A 20,169-nucleotide genomic window follows, 5' to 3' on the forward strand; every position below is an offset into this window, starting at 1 on the left:
ACGAGAAACCTGTGCATGGGCTCAATATTTTTTGCCCCCAAATGAACTTACTTTGTAATTTATTTTCTCCTTGAACTTTTTAAAGTACCCTTGGTTTTATTATTGTTTTTGTTTATTTATTTGAAAGAGAGAGAATGAGATCTTCCATTTACCGGTTCATTCCTCAAGTGGCTGCAATAGCCAGGGCTGAGCCAGGCTGAAGCCAGGAGCTTCATCCTGGTCTCCCATGTGGGTGGGTGCAGAGGCCCAAGCACTTGGGCCATCCTCAGCTGCTTTCCCAGGCACATTAGCAGGGAACTGGATCGGAAGTGGAGCAGCCAGGACTCGAACTGGTGCCCATATGGGATTCCAGTGCTACAGGCGGCAGGTCTCCATGTGTCATTTTCTGTTCCATCAACAGAAGGGATCAACACACCATAGTCCATGGGCTAAATGTGGCCCTCCAGCCATGTTTGTAAATAAAGCTTTATTGAGACACAGCCACACCATTAGTGTGAAGGTGCGTTCAGGCTACCATGGCAGAGCTGAGTGGTGTGGCTCACAAAGCTGAAAACAATTCCCTCTGTGTCCCTTTCCGCAACAAGGAAGGTGACCTGTGAACCAAGTGCACCAGAAGTGCAGCGTGTCTCGCGAGAGTGCCCACTCCCGTCTCTGGGCTGGGCCTCTATCCCATAAAGTACTTAGTTGCTGGTTTTATGAGGAAACCTGAAACTGTGGGCGTCCCCGCGGGGAGGAACGAGTGCCTGTTTTGCCAATATCACACATCAGCACTCGGCTGCTCGGTCGCCAGCCTCTCTGCGTTCCAAGTGGCTTCCCCCAGTGCAAAGCTGAATCCCAGTCTGAGCTCTCTGAAGACGCTTAAAATAGCAGCCGTGCTCCGCGGGCGAAGGCTAAAGCACACAGCAAACGTGACTGCGGTGACGGTGCGAGCAGCTCTGATTTGTGGGGCTCGGACGAGCACAGCGCGTCACAGCTGTGTGTGGCCGCTGATGAGACACACGCCCATTTCAGGGACAGTAAGATGGGAGCAAACGAAATGGGTGTCTTGGGACCAGTGCAGTGCTGCCGTGTTCCCCTGTGGCGGGTCCAGCACGGGTGGCCGCGTGGAGACGGTGCGTGGGAAGACTGAGCCCTGCACAGTGCACGCCTGGTGCTCAGTACATGTCCGTCGTGCTTGCTGTGGGGAATTGGCGGAGAGGCAGCCTCCTCGGTGCGTGAGGGGTGGGCACGTTGCCTGTCCCCCTGGGGCTGGAACAGAGCAGGAAGGAAATCCTGTAGGTAAATTCTGGGATGGCAAGAGGTCTGGCTTGGGGGCAGGGTTGGGGAGTGTGGGGGGTGTTTGGCAAAGAGGGTGGTGGGTAGTATCTGTGGGGTAGGTCACAGAGCTGCCATGTCTTTCTGCTTGAAGGCTTCTGCTTTGCACGGGGTGATGGGTAGAGGCACAGAGCCCCTGTCTCGGCTCTTAAAAAAAAAAAAAAAAAAGAAAAGAAAAAAAACCCACTTTGGAGCAGGTCCGTGTAACCTCAGGAGGGAGGCGCGAGCGGGACTGTGCTGGGGCACCATCGCAGGTGCACTCTGCACAGCCCATCCTGGAAGGCTGGCTGCAAGCAGCCCTGCTGTGTACGGCCACCTGGGAGGAGGTTTAGGGACCTGCACTTGGCTGGGAAAGGGGCAGCCCCGCCTCTCCGATCCAGTTATGCGACCTTGACTTAAAGAGACCAGGGCCCGCGCCTGCCAAGACTCCAGCCCTGCAGCCAGGCCTGAGTCTCCCCTTCTCTCTGCAGAGGGATGACATGGAGGCTGTGCCGGGGTACCTGTCCCTCCACCAGACGGCTGACGTCATGACCTTGAAATGGACGCCCAACCAGCTGATGAATGGGTCTGTGGGGGACCTGGACTATGAGAAGAGGTAGGCCCTGAGTCCGTCACGTGTCTCCTGCTCTCTCCTGGCCTCTGCTTGCTTGTGTGCCCACCTTGCTTGTGTGCCTCAGGGTTCACTCAGACATGCAGGAGGACCCAGAAACCAACTGGAAGCATCTTAGCATTTAGGAATTAGGTGGTACCCAGGTCAAAACCCCAGCCAGGCCGGCGCCATGGCTCAACAGGCTAATCCTCCGCCTAGTGGTGCCTGCACACTGGGTTCTAGTCCCGGTCAGGGCGCCGGATTTTGTCCCGGTTGCCCCTCTTCCAGGCCAGCTCTCTGCTGTGGCCCAGGAGTGCAGTGGAGGATGGCCCAAGCCCTTGGGCCCTGCACCCCATGGGAGACCAGGATAAGCACCTGGCTCCTGCCTTTGGATCAGCATAGTGCACCGGCTGCAGCGGCCATTGGAGGGTGAACCAACGGCAAAGGAAGACCTTTCTGTCTGTCTGTCTTTCTCTTACTGTCCACTCTGCCGGTCAAGAAACAAAAAACAAAAAACCCCAGCCAAAGAGAGAAATCTTCACAAAGATCTAAGGCTACAGATGGCAAATTACTCCCCAGTGTTCTGTCACCCTCTCCTTCACTTGGTAGAAACAGGAGCTGCAGTGGTTAGCAGGACCTAGCCTGGGGCTGCAGCGTCTGGGAACCCAGCCACAGCTACAGAGTCCCGCCTGCCCGAAGGAAATGTGGGGGCGGGGTTCCCTGCTGCACGCCTGTGTCCTAGCGCCACACCGGGAGCCTTTAGGAAGAACCAAGTGCAGTCACAGGCCAAGGTGAGGCCGGCCCAGCTGCTGCCCTGGAGGAGCTCAGCCGCCTGGTGGGGAGGGAGAGCCGTGGTTTGAGCTGCTCCAAGTCCGCATTTAGTCCTAGTTTTCTTTGCTCTTTAAAAAAACAAACAAAAACAAAAAACAAAACAAACAAAAAAAAAATGTCATCATGAAGAATTGTTAACGTAAAAACAGAACTGAGGTTCCCAACACTCCACCCCCTTCCCTTGCAGATGTCATATGACTTAACAGTAAATAAGTATTTGAGCACATAGGCACGTGTCTGTCATAAAGAAATGACTCTTTGCAAGGAACACAACCAGAACGTCCTTGTGTTCTCTTTCCTGTTAGCCTCGGGGGAGGGCGTCCGTCTTGGAGTGAGTGAGGGTGCTCGCTAAGCTGCTCACTTCCTGTTGGGCCGCGTCGTTGGTCCCCACTCCTGCCAAACTCTGGGATTTCCAATCAGGAGACCCTCCTAGAGAGACAGCATAGGGACCGAGGAGGTGCTGTCAGCCTGGAGAGACAGACAGAGAGAGAGGGGCTCCCATTTGCTGGTTCACTCCCCCAAATGCCTGCATTTGGCTGGGCCAAGGCCATAGGTGGGAACCAGTAATTCAATATGAGTCTCCCACATGGGTGGCAGGAACCTGATCGCTAGAGCCCTCACCACCACCTGCCGAGATTTGTGTTAGCAGGAAGCTGGGGTCGGGAGCTGCAGCTGGCATTCCAGTGTGGGACACAGACATCCTAGTGGGTATCTTTTTAAAAAAAAAAAAAAAGATTTATTTATTTATTTGAAAGTCAGAGTTACACAGAAAGAGAAGAGGCAGAGGCAGAGAGAGAGAGAGGTCTTCCATCTGCTGGTTCACTCCCCAAATGGCTGCAATGGACGGAGCTGCGCCGACCAGAAGGCAGGAGCCAGGAGCTTCTGGGTCTCCCATGTGGGTGCAGGGGCCCAAGGACTTGGGCCATCTTCTGCTGCTTTCCCAGGCCATAGCAGAGAGCTGGATTGGAAGTGGAGCAGCCGGGTCTTGAACTGGCACCCATATGGGATTCCAGCGCTTCAGGCCAGGACTTTAACCCACAGCACCGGCCCCCTAATGGGTCTCAACATCCAGGCTGAGTGCCCACGCCAGAAAAGGCTGTGTATCCGCCGTGTTGGACCCTTGAAATGCTGCGATTCTATTGCACCTCACACCACCGTGAGGCAGGTGTTGGAATAATATCTGTTTTGTAGAGGAGGAAACTGAGGCTCAGAGAAACCCGCACTGCTGGGACCTCTGAGGTCAAGCCTGTTGAGTGCCTCTTCTGCTTCCTGCCCAGGGACGGTGGTGTGGCATTAGAGCTGGGTTCTTCAAGTTTTTTCTTAGAGGAGGAAACTGAGGCTCAGGAGCCCGTGGGTGTGGCCCTTTGCCTCCTGAGCCCTCCCCACAGTGACGTAAGCAAGCGTCCTGCAAACTTGAGCTTCCCTCCCCTTCCAGCGTCTACTGGGACTATGCCATGACCATCCGCTTGGAGGAGATTGTCTACCTGCACTGCCACCAGCAAGGTAGGGACTGTGGGGGCAGCCCGGGGCTGGCTAGGGGTCCTCTTGGATCTTCTGTCGGCCTCCATCCCTACCCACTGGCATCCTGGGCTGCCCATGTTACCTGTGCTGTCCCAGGCTGGTGTCTTCACCACTCTGAGCCTTTGCATCCCCATCTGTAAAATGGGTATCCTAACAGCACCTTCTCATGGGGTTGCCGTGAAGATCACATGATGTATCAGAATGTTCACAGAAAACCCGAATTCAAAGATGAGTTTCTCTTGCTGCCAACATGTTGAATCCGTGCAGTTTATTTCATAACATGCGTCTTCCTTGAACTCTGCAAGGACTCCAATGTGCCTGGATTTCAACATGTTGGCAGTGAAATAAACTTATCTTTAATTCAATTTTCTATGAGCATTTGAAGTCCTCTTTGTATGTTACAGGCTCAGTGTCAAAGCCGCGTTTGATGTTAGTGGCTGGCGTTTATTGAACATTTATAATGTGCCGAGCACGGCTCTAAGTGGTCGCTTGCCTGTCACTTAATTGTCATAGCACCCCACTGAAGGGGGGTGACATCACTCATGTTTTAGAGGTGAGGAGCAGCGTAGTGCAAAGCCGCATAGCCTGCAACTTCCAGAGCCCGGACTTGAACCCTGGTCTTTGCGACCCTAAACTTAGTACTCTGAAGATCTGAGACCAGTAGTGTGTGCTCCTACATCAGAGGAAGGGATGGCCAGCACGGCAGAGGGCAGTCCTGCTTGAGGCAAGGCAGGCTTGAAACACAATGGGTGAAGCCTTTGTAGGGAGACAGACCTGGGGTCAGACCCAGGCTCTGCCCCCTCGTCGGCTGTGTGATCTCCAAGAACTTCCTCAATCTCTCTGAGCCTCCGTTTAATCGGGGGATGTTGTGTTGCAATGAGACGGTGCCTTTAATGTGCTGTGCTTATATACAGTGAGTGCTTAGCACCTGCTAGCCAGAGTCAACTACCGCCCTGAGCAGGGAAAAATCTGGAAGCCTCCAAACATAAGGGGGGGGGGTATTTGTAGAAGATTCTTGGGAGCGTCTGGTGCCTTTGGTGGCTGACTGTGGGGAGACCACGCATGCCCTTGTCGACCCTGCCCTGTAGTCGACTCCCTGGCCCGACCTCTCAGACCTTTCCCAGAGCCTTGGAGTGGGACCCCGGGTCTGGCTTGGCACCCCAGGGGCGTGTGCTTGCAGGGAGGGCCCCGTCACTGTGTCTCCTAGTGACTTGCCACTGGGTCTCCTCTGGCCGGTCGCCGCGGCAGTGGACAGCGGCGGGACGGTGGTGTTGGTCAGCCAGGATGGCATCCAGAGGCCGCCCTTCCGCTTCCCCAAGGGCGGGCACCTCCTGCAGTTCCTCTCGTGCCTGGAGAACGGGCTGCTCCCCCACGGGCAGCTGGACCCCCCGCTCTGGTCCCAGCGGGGGAAGGTGAGTGACCTCGGGGAGGCCCGGGGAGGCTGGGGCTGGGGCCGCTGGAGGTTCTTCTCACCTCTGTGCCCGGGCGTGGCTTTGTGGGCCCACACACACCCTGCTCAGCCCCCGGGCTGTGTGCAGCGTGTGGGGCAGGCGGGGCAGGTGCGTTCCCGGGGCCGGGGGAGGGAACCCTGCGTGGAACCTGTGCTTTCAGGGCAAGGTGTTCCCCAAACTGCGCAAGCGAAGCCCTCAGGGCTCTGCTGAGTCCACGTCTTCGGACAAGGAGGACGACGAGGCCACAGACTACGTGTTCAGGATCATCTACCCTGGCATGCAGTCGGAATTCGGTGAGCCGCCCTGTCCCCAGGTCCCAGCATCCCGGGATCCACCTGCACCTGCCCCTGAACCCACCTCCAGTGGTTGGAAGTAGAAGACAAGAGATCTGGATCCTGAGGCCAGAGTAGGGGCTGGGTAGCTGGAATCACGAGGTTTGTATCTGGACAGCTTTGGTTTCCCCCAGAGGAGAGCAAATGACCACTGTGTACTTGGCTACCACAGAAGCCACTGGACAAGGGGTGCCAGGGAGTAGTGGCCTGGGCCTGGGTTCTGGGTCCTGAGTGGACTTGAGTGAACTCTTCCCAGGCAGTGCCTCAGTTTCCTCATCTGAAGAGTGGGGGTGTCTGCAGCCCTGATCTTGCAGAGTTATTGAGGACTAAGAGAGAGAAGACATGGAGAACTCTGATGTTAGCTGCCATCAGAGTCCTGTTGTTAGTCTTCACTAGGGCTCACTGTGGCAAGGATGCAATGAGAGGACGAGGTGATCAGTGTCAGGCGCACGGACTAAGGCTTGCACACAGTAGGCCCTCAGGAAGTGGTAGGGGAGCTAGCAGAGGGGAAGCAAAGCACTAGGCACCCGCACCCAAGATGCCCGAGGTGCTGGGCGGTTTGCATGTGATTGCATGAGACAGACAGATGCTTGGCTGGTGGAAGCAGCCCGAGGTCATCCTTGTCATGGGACTGCCGCGAGGACTCTGAATATGTGAAAAGGACTCAGAAGTGGGTGTGGCATTTAGTAAGCACCACTGGGCTGTCTGTTGAGTTAGCGTCGAGTTCTAGGCCTTTCTGTGACCCTCATTTGATTTCGCCCTCTGCGCCCTGTTGGTCCCCCTCAATGCCCAGGAGCTCTGAGCCTCCCTTTGCTTACATGGCCACGTGCAGGGCAGCGAGAGGCTCTTCGGGGAGCAGACGTCCTGTGTGGTTCCGGGCTGCTCACTGTGGCTGAGTGGGATCTGGGGCGTGGGGGCGGGCTTGGGGTAAGGTCTCAGTGTTTCCAGGTTACCTGTACCTTCCCCCGTGGTGCTTCTTCGAGGCCGGTCACCAGCAGAGCCTCGTGTTCCTTTATCATTTCCGTGCTCCAGGGTGTCGTGAGCATTCATTGCCTTGTCTATGCCGTTCCCCTGTGTGGTGTCCCCCCGACCGGTCCCTCCATAGTACTTGGGCTCACACGGCCCTGGCCCTTACAGCAAGGCTGTTCTGGCCCCAAACATCAAAAAGGCTCCGTTGGTGTGGGTGAAATCCCCCCTGGTGCTGAGCCGACTTCTGTTCCCGGAGAACTTGAGCCTCCCACCCCACACAGACTAGCTGGAGAGCTGGCTCATCAGAGTGGGCTGGAACCCCTGGAACGGCCTTCCCAGCAGGGCCTCCTGCAGGCCCTCTGTGTGCCCGTGCTGGGAGCCAGGCTGGCACTGCAGGCTTTCCCTGTGTGGGGAAAACCCCTGCTATCCCGTGGTGGCTTCGTGGGGCTTGGCATTAGCCAGCAGGACACGCACCTGCTGTGCCCACCCACACCTCTTGGCACTTCCTGTCTCATGCATGCCATTCAACTGCCAGCTCCCAGAGAAACCCAGAGGTGTTTCTCTGGCCACCAGGGTCCCTGCTGCCCCCAGGCAGCACGTACTGGAAGTGTCAGGGAGTCGCTGCGTGCCTGGAGCAGCCCTCGGCCCATGATGGACAGGGTGGGTGTAAGAACACCTCCCTCGCCTCTGCGTGAGCCAACTCTGAGATGTGAGTGCTGCACAGTCTCCAGGAGACAAAGCCCTGTTGCCGGCCACTGCCCCTTTATGCTCTACCTTTTCTTCCCTGTCTTCTCTCACCTCCCCGCTTCTGGTGCCTTTGGGAATACCTCCCAAATAACCTACTTGCCCTTGGATCCGGTCTGCCTTTGGGGAAACCCCAGCTAAGTCGGTGTCTTTAGAACAGGGCTTCTCAGCCCTAGCACTGCTGATGCGTTGGATGGAAGAACTCTCGAGTGGTGGGGGCTGGGCCTTGGAGGGTTGAGCAGCATCTCTGGTCTCTGCCCGTGAGCGGCCATGTAGCAAACCCAACCCTCTGCAAGTTGAAATGGTGAGAAGTGTCTCCAGGCATTATCCAGAGTCCTCTGGGTGCCCCTGCTTGGGGCATCATGGAGTCCAGCCCTACCGCAGCACTGGACCGGAGGACTTGTCCTCTTGTGTGCAGAGTGAGCATTGATGATGCCCCATCCAGGGTCATACTCTGAGGGCTCGGTGTATTATGATATATATATATACAGGCAGAGTGGACAGTGAGAGAGAGACAGAGAGAAAGGTCTTCCTTTGCTGTTGGTTCACCCTCCAATGGCCGCCGCGGCCGTTGCACTGCACTAATCCGAAGTCAGGAGCCAGGTGCTTCTCCTGGTCTCCCATGCAGGTGCAGGGCCCAAAGACCTGGGCCATCCTCCACTGCCTTCCCGGGCCATAGCAGAGAGCTGGCCTGGAAGAGGAGCAACCGGGACAGAATCCGGCGCCCCGACCGGGACTAGAACCCGGGGTGCCGGCACCGCAGGCGGAGGATTAGCCTATTGAGCCGCGGCACCGGCTATAATATATTTTTGATAATATATTTTTCCGAGGAAGAAACTGGGACACAGAAAGGAGAAGCAACTGGCCAATTCTTGTCATGGCTAGGATTCGAATGCCTGGGCCTTTAACACACACCCCCACCCCCACCCCGCCCCACCGTGAGCATAACGCGCTCACCAGATTTTGAAAACTTTGTGCAGAAAATATTGTAAAATATTTATAATTGTACATTGAGATGTTGAAGGAATAACTTTTATATATATATTGAGTTAGACCCAATATATTGTTGGGATTGATTTCACCTGTTTGTGTTTATCTTTTGAGTGTGGTTGCTGGAAGATTTTGAATGGCACATGTGGCCCGGTCTTGTTTCTGTTGGACAGTGTTGATCTGGTGCCGTGTTTCTCGGCCTCAGCTCTGTTGACAGCCTGAGCCAAATTGTTCTTTGGGTGTGTGAGGTTGTCTTGAATGGCGTAGGATGTTGGGCAGTATCTCTGGCTTCCGGCCACTGGATGCCAATGACATCTTGATAGTCCCCGGGTTGTAACAATGAAGAAGGTCTCCAGACAGCGACAAAATTGCCCCTGTGGAGCACCAAGGGTGTGGGGGAGATAGCAGCTGATGGGAAAACTGCTGAGGGAGTGAGAATGGCTCTCAGGGACAAAGCCCCTGGGCCAGATTCTCAGCTCCACTGAATAGCTTGGTGGTCTTGGGCTTGCTTAAATCCCCTATGCCTCAGTTTTCTAATGTGTGAGAGGGGATAATGATAGTAACTGTGATTAGTAAGTGGGTGCAAGATGTTATTAGTGGAAGGAGAAGGGGGACTTCTATCAAAAAGACCACACGGGCCGGCGCCATGGCTCACTTGGCTAATCCTCTGCCTGTGGCGCCGGCACCCTGGGTTGTAGTCTTGATTGGGGTGCCAGGTCCTGTCCCGGTTGCTCCTCTTCCAGTCCAGCTCTCTGCTGTGGCCCGGGAAGGCAGTGGAGGATGGCCCAAGTGCTTGGGCCCTGCACCCGCATGGGAGACCAGGAGGAAGCACCTGGCTCCTGGCTTCGGATCGTCGCAGCACCGGCCGTGGCGGCCATTTGGGGGGTGAACCAACGGAAGGAAGAGCTTTCTCTCTCTGTCTCTTTCTCACTGTCTAACTCTGCCTGTCAAAAAAAAAAAGTAAATAAAAAAATAAAAAAAGACCACGTGAGCCAGTTACTACCTGGTGGGGCTTTGGGTGATTCTAAACCTCAGTTTCTCCTTCTACAAAATACGAAATGCGTCCCTTGCAGGTCGCATAGGTAAACCCCTGCCTAGCCCAGCACTCAGCACGTGATAGGCACTGTCTAATATCAGCATTTTAACTCTACTCAAACACAGTTTGCATGGGAGCTGCGTGAAGCAGTACAGAGGAAGGGTTTGAGTCCCGGGAATTGGTTCCTGTCGCCGTGCCAGTGTTCCATCCGCCTCACTCCCACCTCACCAGTTCTCTTTGTTTTGTGTCTCAAGTTGCTCCCGGCCTCTCGGGCAGCTCTTCCTCCATCTCCGTGGGTCCTGCCTGGATGATGGTTCCTGCAGGTCACTCCATGCTGGTGGTGGCCAGGGGGAGTACGTGGGCACGTACCAGACGGGATGCCATCCTCCCAACACCAGGCCCGAAGGAGCAGCCCCCCAGTAATGTCTGGGCTCCCCCCTTCCCCTGGGGCTGAGTGCCAGCCACCTCTGCCATGTTGTCATTTGAATCTTGGGAGATGGAAGCAGGAGACAGATGGATGTCCTCACACTGACCAGCCCTCACTCTGTAGTGGAGTGTTGTGTTGTGGGTTCGGTAATGAAGAAATCCATTGGTGATGTCTGCATGGGTAGGAGGAATTGGGATGGCGACATGGTTGCCATACCTGGGCTTCCATACATGGTTGCTTCCCTGAGATTGGCTTAGAACTAGGGGTATATTTCTAGAATATTTTATAGAGGCTCGCTGCTCTTCCGTGGTCAGCTCACTGGTGAGTCTGCACAGGGGACTGTAACAAGCCACACGTGGTAACTGTGAGAACCACTTTCTGCGGGCAGCTTCCTACTCTGTCGATGGGTAGGGGTTGACCTGGTCAGCCGCTGAGCTCTGATGAGAGTGGGGCGGGGCCACAGCTCCCTCTTCCTTTACACACAAGAGAAGAGGCAGGGTATCGCCAGCTATCCTGGTGGGGCCAGGGAGTGTCAGAAAACGTGCCTCCCTGAACTAGAGCAGGAATCAGAAAACCATGGCCCCTGGCCAAACCCGGCCTCACTCTGTACCGCCCCAGAGCGGAAAATGATTTTTATATTCTTAAATAATGGAATAAAGGAAGGATGATATTTTTGTGACACGTGAAAATGACAAGCTCATATTTCAGTGCCTATAAATAAAGTTTTATTGGAACATGCTCATTTGCTTACCTCTTGTACACATGCATCTACTTTTTCACCATGACAAGTGCTGAGTGGTTATGGTGGAGACCAAATGGCTCACAGGCTGTAAAATATTTACTACCTGGCCTTTTATACGAAAAGTTTATCCTGAGCCCTGTCCTAGAGAAAATAAACACTCACACCTGTCTAGAACTGCCAACAGGCCAGGAAGTTGACTGTAGACATGATAAAGTATATGTCAACAGTATTCTGTTCTGTGCTTATGCAAAGACTGAGGTTTTCATGAAAGTGAGAAAGAAAAAAGGAAGGGAAATTTAGTGCTAAATATTGGGAGCAGCTGGCCAGGAATCACCAATGTCTAGGATTTAGATTAGGGGACCCTTAGATATTACTACTCTATCACAGTTGTTTTAAAAATACAACTTTGGGGGTGTGTCTCCAGGACACATCCAGGAAGTGTTGATTTTGTAGGCCAGTGATACAGGATGGGCATGTGGCTTTTTTTAACGAGCCCCCACATGATTCTGGGGAGTTGCCAATCTGTTCGAGACCCACTTTGTGGAACAGTTTTATGAGTCAGGACCAAGGACAGCACCAATGCCCACCACCAGAACCCACTGGGTCTCTGGCCTATGGGTGCCCTGCCTCATTGATTGAGATGGGTCTCCCCACCAGGAGCTCTCCAGGGACAGACCATGTGCCTTCTCCAGAAGCACCCTGCAGGCCCCCTCCTCCCTGTAACCGCTCTGTAAGCAGAGCTAAATGACAACATGGCGAGTCTTGGCCGCCTGCTCAGGGATTGGACCTGTTTCCTTGGCTCTGCTCTCTCTCTCACTCTTGTCTTCCTCTTTTGTCAGCTGTAGTTCTCTCTGCCCATCTTCTGGGCACCCCAAATTTGGGTAATGGCTTTCCTTGAATCACCTGGGCTCAAGGCTTGGATCAACACTGGGGTCACTGTTTCCTGCTCTCAGGTCCAGGGTCTTTCCCTAGCTCTGCTGGCCTGACAAGGGAGCTGCTTGCTTTGGGGTGAGGACCCTGTGATCTACATAAACCTCACCAGAGCTCTTCTGTCCCCCTCCTCCATACTACAGTGCCCCAGGATCTGATGGATGTCTCCGTGAACAACCTCCCATCCCTATGGCAACCCAGCCCTCGGAAATCTTCCTGCTCATCCTGTTCACAGAGTGGCTCTGCTGATGGTAGCTCAACCAATGGCTGCAACCATGAGAGGTAGGAGAACTGGAACTGTAAATGGAGGGGATGAAGGGTTTGCTACAAGTTCGTGCGTGTCCATTTCTTGCCCGGCAATGGAATCAACCAGATCTAGATGGGATCCTTGCTTGGCAAAGTCCTAGCTGTTGGAGATTACCTACCATGTATCCCTCAGGATAAACATGGCTAGGCTGCACACAGTCCTAAAACCTCAGAGGCTTTCTGCAGCTCAGGTTTTGTCATGTATGCTCTGCGTCTTATCATGGGTCAGCCGAGGGCTCTATTTTCCCCACACTGATGCATTCAGCTGAAGGAGCAGCTACTATCTCAATCGTTGACAGCCACAGAGACCAAGGGAAAACGTTCCATCCAACAAGGGCCAGCAAGTGAGTCCCACCAGGTGCCTGGAAGAAGCCAGAAATATTATTTAATGACAGATGCATAGATCTTAGTTGACTCCTTACAAGATGGAAATACTAATGTTTACTTTGTGTGATCATTGTAAGAGTTAAATCACTTAATGATCAAAAGTGGCCAGCATGGGGCCGGCACTGTGGCACAGTAGGTTAAGCATCTGCCTGTGGCTCTGGCATCCCATATAGGCACTGGTTTGAGTCCCAGCTGTTCCACTTCCCATCCAGCTCCCTGCTGATGGTCTGGGAAAGCAGTGGAAGATGGCCCAAGCCCTTAGGCCCCTGCACCCATGTGGGTGAAGAAGGACCTGCTGTTGTGGCCATTTGGGAGTGAACCAGCTTGTGGAAGACCTTTCTTTCTGTGTCTCTCTCTGTCTGTAACTCTGCCTCTCAAATAAATAAATAAATCTTTTTTTTTTTTTAGAAAAAGTGGCTAGCATGTGATACCTGGTGCTTGGTGATGCTCAGTCAACAATGCTATTTTATTGAATGAAGTGAGATTCCAGTCTCATCTCTTCCTTGCTCATAGGGATTTTGTCTGTTTGGAATGTCTTAGCTAATTCTTTCTTTTTTTTTAATTAATGCATTTTCTGATTCAGTACATGGGGACTGATATGCTGCATTCTTTATATATATATTTATCATTTTAAAGATATATTTTTTATTTATTTGAAAGGCAGAGTTAGAGAGAGAGGGAGAGATAGATCTTCCATCCACTGGTTCACTCCCTAAATGGCCACAAGAGCTGAGGCTGGACCAGGCCAAAGCCAGGAGCTTGGAGCTTCCTCTGAATCTCCAATGTGTGTGCAGGGCCCCCAAACACTTGGGCCGGCTTCTGCTGCTTTCCCAGGTGCATTAGCAGAGAGCTGGATTGGAAGTGGAGCAGCTGGGACTTGAACTGGTGCCCATATAGGATGCCAGCGTCGCAGGTGGCGGCTTAACCCAATACACCACAACACTGGCCCCTGCCTCAGCCAATTCATGAAATGTTTCCTCTTGGCCCAGCCTGGCCTGGTCTCAGAAAATGGAATCCTTTAGTCCAGGGAAGACAGGAAGGCACCTGTCCCAGTGGGTGGTCCAGCCCTCAGTCCAGGGAGAGTAGTAGGGATCCATCATCAAAGGTGTGAAGCATGCAACCCCTCGCTCCTCTGTACCAGCATCAGAATCACCCAGGCAGATTCTCAGCCCCTCATCCTCAGCCTGCTGACCCAGGGTCCGCATTTATCGTGATCCCAAGGTCCTAGGTCAAGGTCTCTTGGGCTGGTGTTTCATGGACCACTGAGAGATGCTGTTGTAGCCCAGTACCCACTCTCAGCATCTCTGCACACCTGTCCTGAGGGGGAGTTTGCAGAGGGCCGAGTCCCCTGTGGCACAGTTGTCCGTGAGATGCTGTTCTTGGGAAACCCCAGCAGGTGTGAGCCTTACCGACCTGGGGGCTCGAGTGGGGACCCTGAACGTTCCTGCTCCTGTGTGTGTAGCTGGCAGGTGAACGCCATGCTCCCTGCCCGGTCTTCCCTGGGGCGTCCTGGGAGTACGTGTCCAGATGTCCTTCCACTCTGTCCTCTTCTTGACTGTACAGCGGTCCCTCCAGCAGCCCTTGTTCTCTCCAACAACGCTGGAGCCTCACTTCCTCTTGCAGACAAAAGTACCCCCCAGGCCCCCAAATTCCCACGTAAGGAGAAGCTGAGACATCAGCTTTGTACTCAGCCGAAGAAGCTGAATCCCAGTTTGGTTTGTTTGGGTTCCACTGGGTCATTTTAGAAGTCACATTTGTCTTTCCAAGTGGTAGAAACCTGCTTCAGACTGGCTCAAGGAAGAAAGAACATGCGTTGGCATAAATGGGAAATCCAGAGGCACAGTGGCTTCAGGCATGGCCAGACCCAGCTGCTCTCTCTGTTCTTCAGCTTGGCGGCTCTGCTGGCTCTAGGATGTCGTTGTTAGGCAGGCCCTCCATGTGCAGGGACAAGGATGGCTCCCTGCAGCCACCGCCCAGCATCCCCTCTGGCTGAGCGACTGACTCGAGGACAGGAGAGTGCATATTTCCTAGTAGTTCTGACAAAAGTCCCAGGACTGATTCTCATTGGCCCAGGTTAGGTCACATGACCGTCTCTGACCCAGTCATTATGAATCCAATCTGAACTATTACTGGGTGGAGTCATCCATCCCCATCCAAACCACAGAGAAGAGTTAGGGAGGGGGTGATTCCTCGAAGGAAAATTGGGGCACCGAGGACACTGGTAGCCTAAGAGGGGGCAGTGATGCTCTGTGGGTAGAAATAATAGTGGCCCTCCTTGTAGTCCCCGTGGCTGGCTGACTTCAACCTGCCCTCTACAGATAACAAGCTGGGCTCCTCTCCAGCAAACCAGGGCTGTGTGTCAATCTGTTCTAAGCATCTTCTCTCTCTCCACCTGCAGGGCACCCCTGAAACTTCTCTGTGACAATATGAAGTACCAGATCCTTTCTAGAGCCTTCTACGGATGTGCGTATTGGTCCTCATTGCCAGGAGGGTCTCTGAGGAGCACTTATTGAGTACCTACTGTATGCCAGCAGTCTCAGGGGAGGGATCCTGGTCTGGAATTTGAACTTCTGCTCCTCTATTTCCCGCATGTCTGCCTTTGGCTCCCCGAGCCTCGATTTTTCTCAGCAGCCAACTGGGGGTAAATTGTATCCCTGGGTCTTCAGGGAGGACAGTGAGCGGTGGGGCCCCTTTGCAATCACCACTGCATCCCCAGGGCCCACCTTGGGGTGAATTTTCAGGGCTGAACGAGGTGCGTGCTTAAAGCCCCGCCCCCTGGTGCTGTATGTCCCAGGAATTCTGTGAATGTCGGTCCCCTTCTCTGGTAGGCAGAAATGCAAGAAGATCCCTTCTCCAAAACTTAAAAAATTAAACTCATGACGTAGGTATTCTGATGATTCCAGTCAGCAGATGGGGAAACTAAGGCGTGGAAAGGCAAAGTGACTTCCTGAGGACACGCAGCTCCCAGGTGGCAGAGCTGCTCCGTCTCACTGCGGGGGCTTTGTGTTGCCCTCTCTGACCTGTTGACCCTTAGCGGGTTTTACTGTCCAGCCTCACAGGGAAATAAAAACCGGGGTATTTTCAGGAATTTTAGAGACGTCCTCACATCACTGGTGTGGGCCCGGGAAGCAGCAGTGCAGCCGGTATGTTGAATGCCTGTGGAGGCAGGGAGAGCATGAGCCCCACTCGGCCGAGGTGTCTGCCTGTCCTGTTACTGCCCGGGCTGCTGTCTAAGGTTACTGGCTCGCAGCAGACACTGGGCAAGTATTGATCGGATCCCAGTGGAAGCCCTTCTAGAAAGAGGAGTGGGGTTCAAGATGCATCTAGAATGCTCTCCCCAGCGGATAATGTGGCTCATTCCTTGGAGTAGTTGAGAGCCTAGATTCTGGAGTCAGGTAGCTTAGGGTTCAAATCCCAGCTCCACATTTCCTAATGCCGTCACTTGGGTGAGTGATAGAACTGGCGTGCCTCAGTTTACCCCATGGAGAAGATGGAGATAATAGCAATGCCTGCTTCACAGGTTGTGGTAATAGTTACAGGAGTTCAGTTAGGCAAACTCTGGGAGCAGCTTCCTGGAACAGGACGTATACTATGTAAATGCTAGCTATTCTGCCATCGTCATCATCATCATCATATCCCCGTTTTTGGTAGGGGTGAGTGCTCAGAAGGTTCGGGATTCTCTAGGAATTGTGGGAGGGAGGAGGGGGCCTGGTCAGAGTGAAAAGCACAGACCCCAAGTGCTTCGGCTGTGCCCAGTGCCCTCCAGGCACGCTGGGTGGCACTTTGGGGGCATTTCTTCTTTTTTAGGGGGCAGGACTATTTTTTAAAAGATTTATTTATGTATTATTTGGAAGGGGGAGAATGAAAAAGGTAGGGGGAAGGGAGAAAGAAAAACAAGGGAGAGAGAGGATGAATCCTAGCTTCTGATTGATTCCACAAGTGCCCACAGCACCCAGGGCTGAGCCAGGCCAAATGTGGGAGCTGGGCTCTCTCTCTGGGGTATCTCAAACAGCTGGCAGGGACTCAAGTCCTTGAGCCATCACCTGCTGCCTCCTAGAGTGTACACTGGCAGGAAGCTGGAAGCAGAAGTGAAACAGACTTGGAGCCAGGCACTCAGTGTGGGATGCGGGTTTCTTAGCCAGCATCTCACTCACTACACCAGAAGCCTACCCAGTATCTCTGGAAGCAAACTGGGTGCTCTCAGCATCTCCCTGCTACCGACTTGCCAGGCCTTCATTATGCGGCTGCAATCTGAACGGGAGCCATCCGTGTCGTTTTGTCCTTGTGTGGGTTGGAGGAACAGAGGGCACAAGGAGTCCCTGCCTCCTTCCTTCCTGCCCCTCTTGGCCTCCAGGCTCTGTGTCAATGCCTTGACTGCAAAGGAGAGGGTGGTGTCACCTTGTCCCAGACTCCCCCAGGGTCACAGAATCTTCAGACAGTCAAGTCAGCAAGAGCTTCACTCTTCCAAAATTCATACTCACTGCCTGGAAAAGGGGGCTGATGAGAGTTCTCTGGGTTGTGGGGGTTCAGTGAGGTGGGGGGCGGGGGTGGGACAGCACTTCCGAAACTCTGGGAGTCAAGGTCTGAGACATCAGATGGCGGGCAGTGACACTTTCCTTCCCTCCCCTGCCAGGGCTGGCCTACTGCAGACACCTGTCCACCGTGAGGACGCACCTATCGGCCTTGGTCAATCACATGATCGTGTCTCCAGACTTGCCCTGCGATGCTGGACAGGGGCTGACGGTCGGGATCTGGGAGCAGTACCTGCAGGATAGCACAGTAAGGCTTGGCTCCACGTGCTCTGCATGGGAACCGAGACTTCGGGGGAGGCTGTGTTGCCATCTGAGAATTGAGTGCACCTGCTCGGGGCTCACATTGATGTGCTTGGCTTCTGCACGTGGAAGTTGAAGGTCCCTTCCTCCTCTGGAGCATTTTGAGCTGGTGTGGGTGGAGATTGCAGGAAATGGAAAACATATACAGGAACATCCCTAATACAAAAATCCGAATGCTCCAAAATGCTCCAGAATCCAAAATGTGTTGAGCACCAACCTGAAACCACACCTGACCTCAGGTGACAGGTTGCAACCAAAATGCAGGTGCACTAAAAATGTTGTGTAAAATCACTTCCAGGTTGTGTGTGTAAGGTATATATGAAACATAAATGAATTTCATGATAGACTTGGATCCCAACCCCAAAATATCTATATCTATATCTATACCTATATATATATATATACACACACACACATATATATACACACACACACACACATATATATATACACACATTATATACACATATATGCAGATATGCCAAAACACACCAAAAAAAGCCCAAATCAGGAATACTGCTCGTCCCAAGCATGTTGGATAAGGGATACCCATCTGTTCGCTTGTCTGGAAGGGGTGCAGAGTAAAACAGTTGATAAGCATTTATTAAGCACCAGTTGTATACTTGATCCTGCATGAAATACCGCGACACGACCCTGCCAGGAGGAACGCACAGACCACTTAAAATCACCGAGAATGATGAGAATGGCTAGGTTTGGGAGGCAGCTAGACCAAGAAAGCCTTCTCTACCACTGTTAGAAACTTCCTTCTGTCTCCAGCTTGGGGCCCAGGGTTCTGCCATTGCATAGTGCACCTGGAGAGTGTCAGTTCTTGAATGCTTTCTAAGATTTTCTTATTTCAATACTGATGTCCCTGAAAGGAAAATATTTATGTTTGAAAAATGTTTCCTGGTCAGGTAGTTTGGGAAATTTCCAGTTAAATGATTTCTGTATTCTGCAGGACTTCTCAGAGCCTTGGCTATGCTCATATCCTGTCACTCTCAAGAAATTGGGGGCACGTGGGCCCTCCCCCTCAATGTACTTGGCCACAGAAACCTTTGTTGGAAAGCGCCTCGCTCTGCTAATGGAAGGTGGAGCCCGTGTTGAGAAGCACTGGTTGATCCCAGCCTAGAACAGGATGTAGGAGGGGTACCTGTTTCCTCCATGCAGGGGGTATCTGGTGGCCCCATTCCACTGTGCACCTGCCCACCTAGGGGCTGGGGACGGCCGAGCTGGTGAGCGCCTGGCCTGGGCTGCCTTCTAACTTTGAGGGGAGGCACTGCTCTCAGGATGCCGTGGGAATCAGTGGGAAGCACAAATTGATTCCCCAACTTGGACATGGAGAAGGGTTACTGTTCTTCTTACCCACAAATTGTTGTTGCTTATTTTACAAAAGTAATGCCTGCTCAGCCACATCCCACATTGGAGTGCTGGTTCGAGTCCCAGCTACTTCACTGCAGATCCATCTCCCTGCCAATGCAGCCTGGGAAGCAGTAGATGATGGCTCAAGGACTGGGGCTGCTGTCACCCACATGGGAGACCCAGACAGAACTCCAGGCTCCTGGTGTTGGCCTGGTCCAGCCCTGCTGCTCTGGCCATTTGGAAAGTGAACCAGCAGATGGAAGATATCTCTTTCTCTCTTTCTCTTTCTCTTTCTCTTTCTCTCTCTCTCTCTCCATATCCCTGCCCCGTAACTCTGCCTTTCAAATAAATAAATCTTTTTTAAAGATATATATATATAGCAAATATACTATGACATATATATGTTATCTTTATTCTGTATATCTATAGCTCTATAGAGAAATATGTAGATACAGATTTCTATCTAGATATTATAGATCTATTTCTATATCCATTATGTCTATACAGATTATGTCTAGAAATATTATACCTTTTATCTATATAGATGAAATTATATCCTATATATTATATAGGGATATATATCAATATATATTAAAATACACAAATAGATTAAAATTTATGTCTCTAAAATATATCTACCTTTATTTTATTTAAGAGGCAGAGAGACACAGAGAGAGAGAGAGAGACAGACACAGAGAGAAACAGCCAATGGCTTCCTCCCTAAATGCTTGCAGAGTCCCGGGCTGAGCCAGGCCAAAGAGCTGGGAACTCAGTCTGGGTCTCCCATGTGGGTGGCAGGGACCAATGACTTGAACCCCCCACCTCACCTGCGGCCGCTCAGGGTATGCATTAACAGGAAGCCGGAACTGGGCGAGAGCTGGGACTGGAACCCGGGTGCTCTGATAAGGGGTGCAGGTGTCCTAACCAGCATCTTTTTTTAGAAAAAGATTTATTTATTTGACAGAGTTACAGAGAGAGGTGGACACACACACACACACACACACAGATGTCTTCCACCTGCTGGTTCACTCCCAAATGGCTGCAACGTCCAAAGTTGAGCCTATTCAAAGCCAGGAGCCAGGAGCTTCTTCCAGGCCTCCCACACAGGTGCAGGGGCCCAAGGACTTGGACCATCTTCCACTGCTTTCCCAGGCCATGGCAGAGAGCTAGATCAGAAGTGGAGCAGCTGGGACTCAAGCCGGCATCCATATAGGATGCCAGTGCTGCAGGCTGGGGATTTAACCTACTGCGCCACAGCACCGGCCCCCTAACCACATCTTAACCATTGGGCTAAGACCTGCTCTATTGCTCTTATATTTTTTTAAATGAAGTAATTGTGTATTTGTATTTTAAGTAACCAACTTAAATTTTTTTTAAAAAATGTATTTAAGAGACAAAGAGAGACAGAG

The 20,169-nt window shown here is 52.6% G+C and overlaps 1 protein-coding gene across 1 annotated transcript in view; it reads left to right on the plus strand.

The window, feature by feature from the left end:
- SGSM1 (small G protein signaling modulator 1) overlaps positions 1 to 20,169 on the plus strand; it is a 107,713-nt gene that overhangs the window by 57,109 nt on the left and 30,435 nt on the right. Inside the window, exons 10-16 of the mRNA XM_062182315.1 lie at positions 1,785 to 1,909; positions 4,170 to 4,237; positions 5,504 to 5,667; positions 5,867 to 5,999; positions 12,020 to 12,158; positions 14,968 to 15,032; positions 17,203 to 17,348. Of these exons, the coding sequence (XP_062038299.1) occupies positions 1,785 to 1,909; positions 4,170 to 4,237; positions 5,504 to 5,667; positions 5,867 to 5,999; positions 12,020 to 12,158; positions 14,968 to 15,032; positions 17,203 to 17,348 (840 nt within the window). The remainder of the gene's footprint in view (positions 1 to 1,784; positions 1,910 to 4,169; positions 4,238 to 5,503; positions 5,668 to 5,866; positions 6,000 to 12,019; positions 12,159 to 14,967; positions 15,033 to 17,202; positions 17,349 to 20,169) is intronic.

The sequence above is a fragment of the Lepus europaeus genome, chromosome 23 (genome assembly GCF_033115175.1).
Source record: "Lepus europaeus isolate LE1 chromosome 23, mLepTim1.pri, whole genome shotgun sequence".
Lineage (NCBI taxonomy): Eukaryota > Metazoa > Chordata > Mammalia > Lagomorpha > Leporidae > Lepus > Lepus europaeus.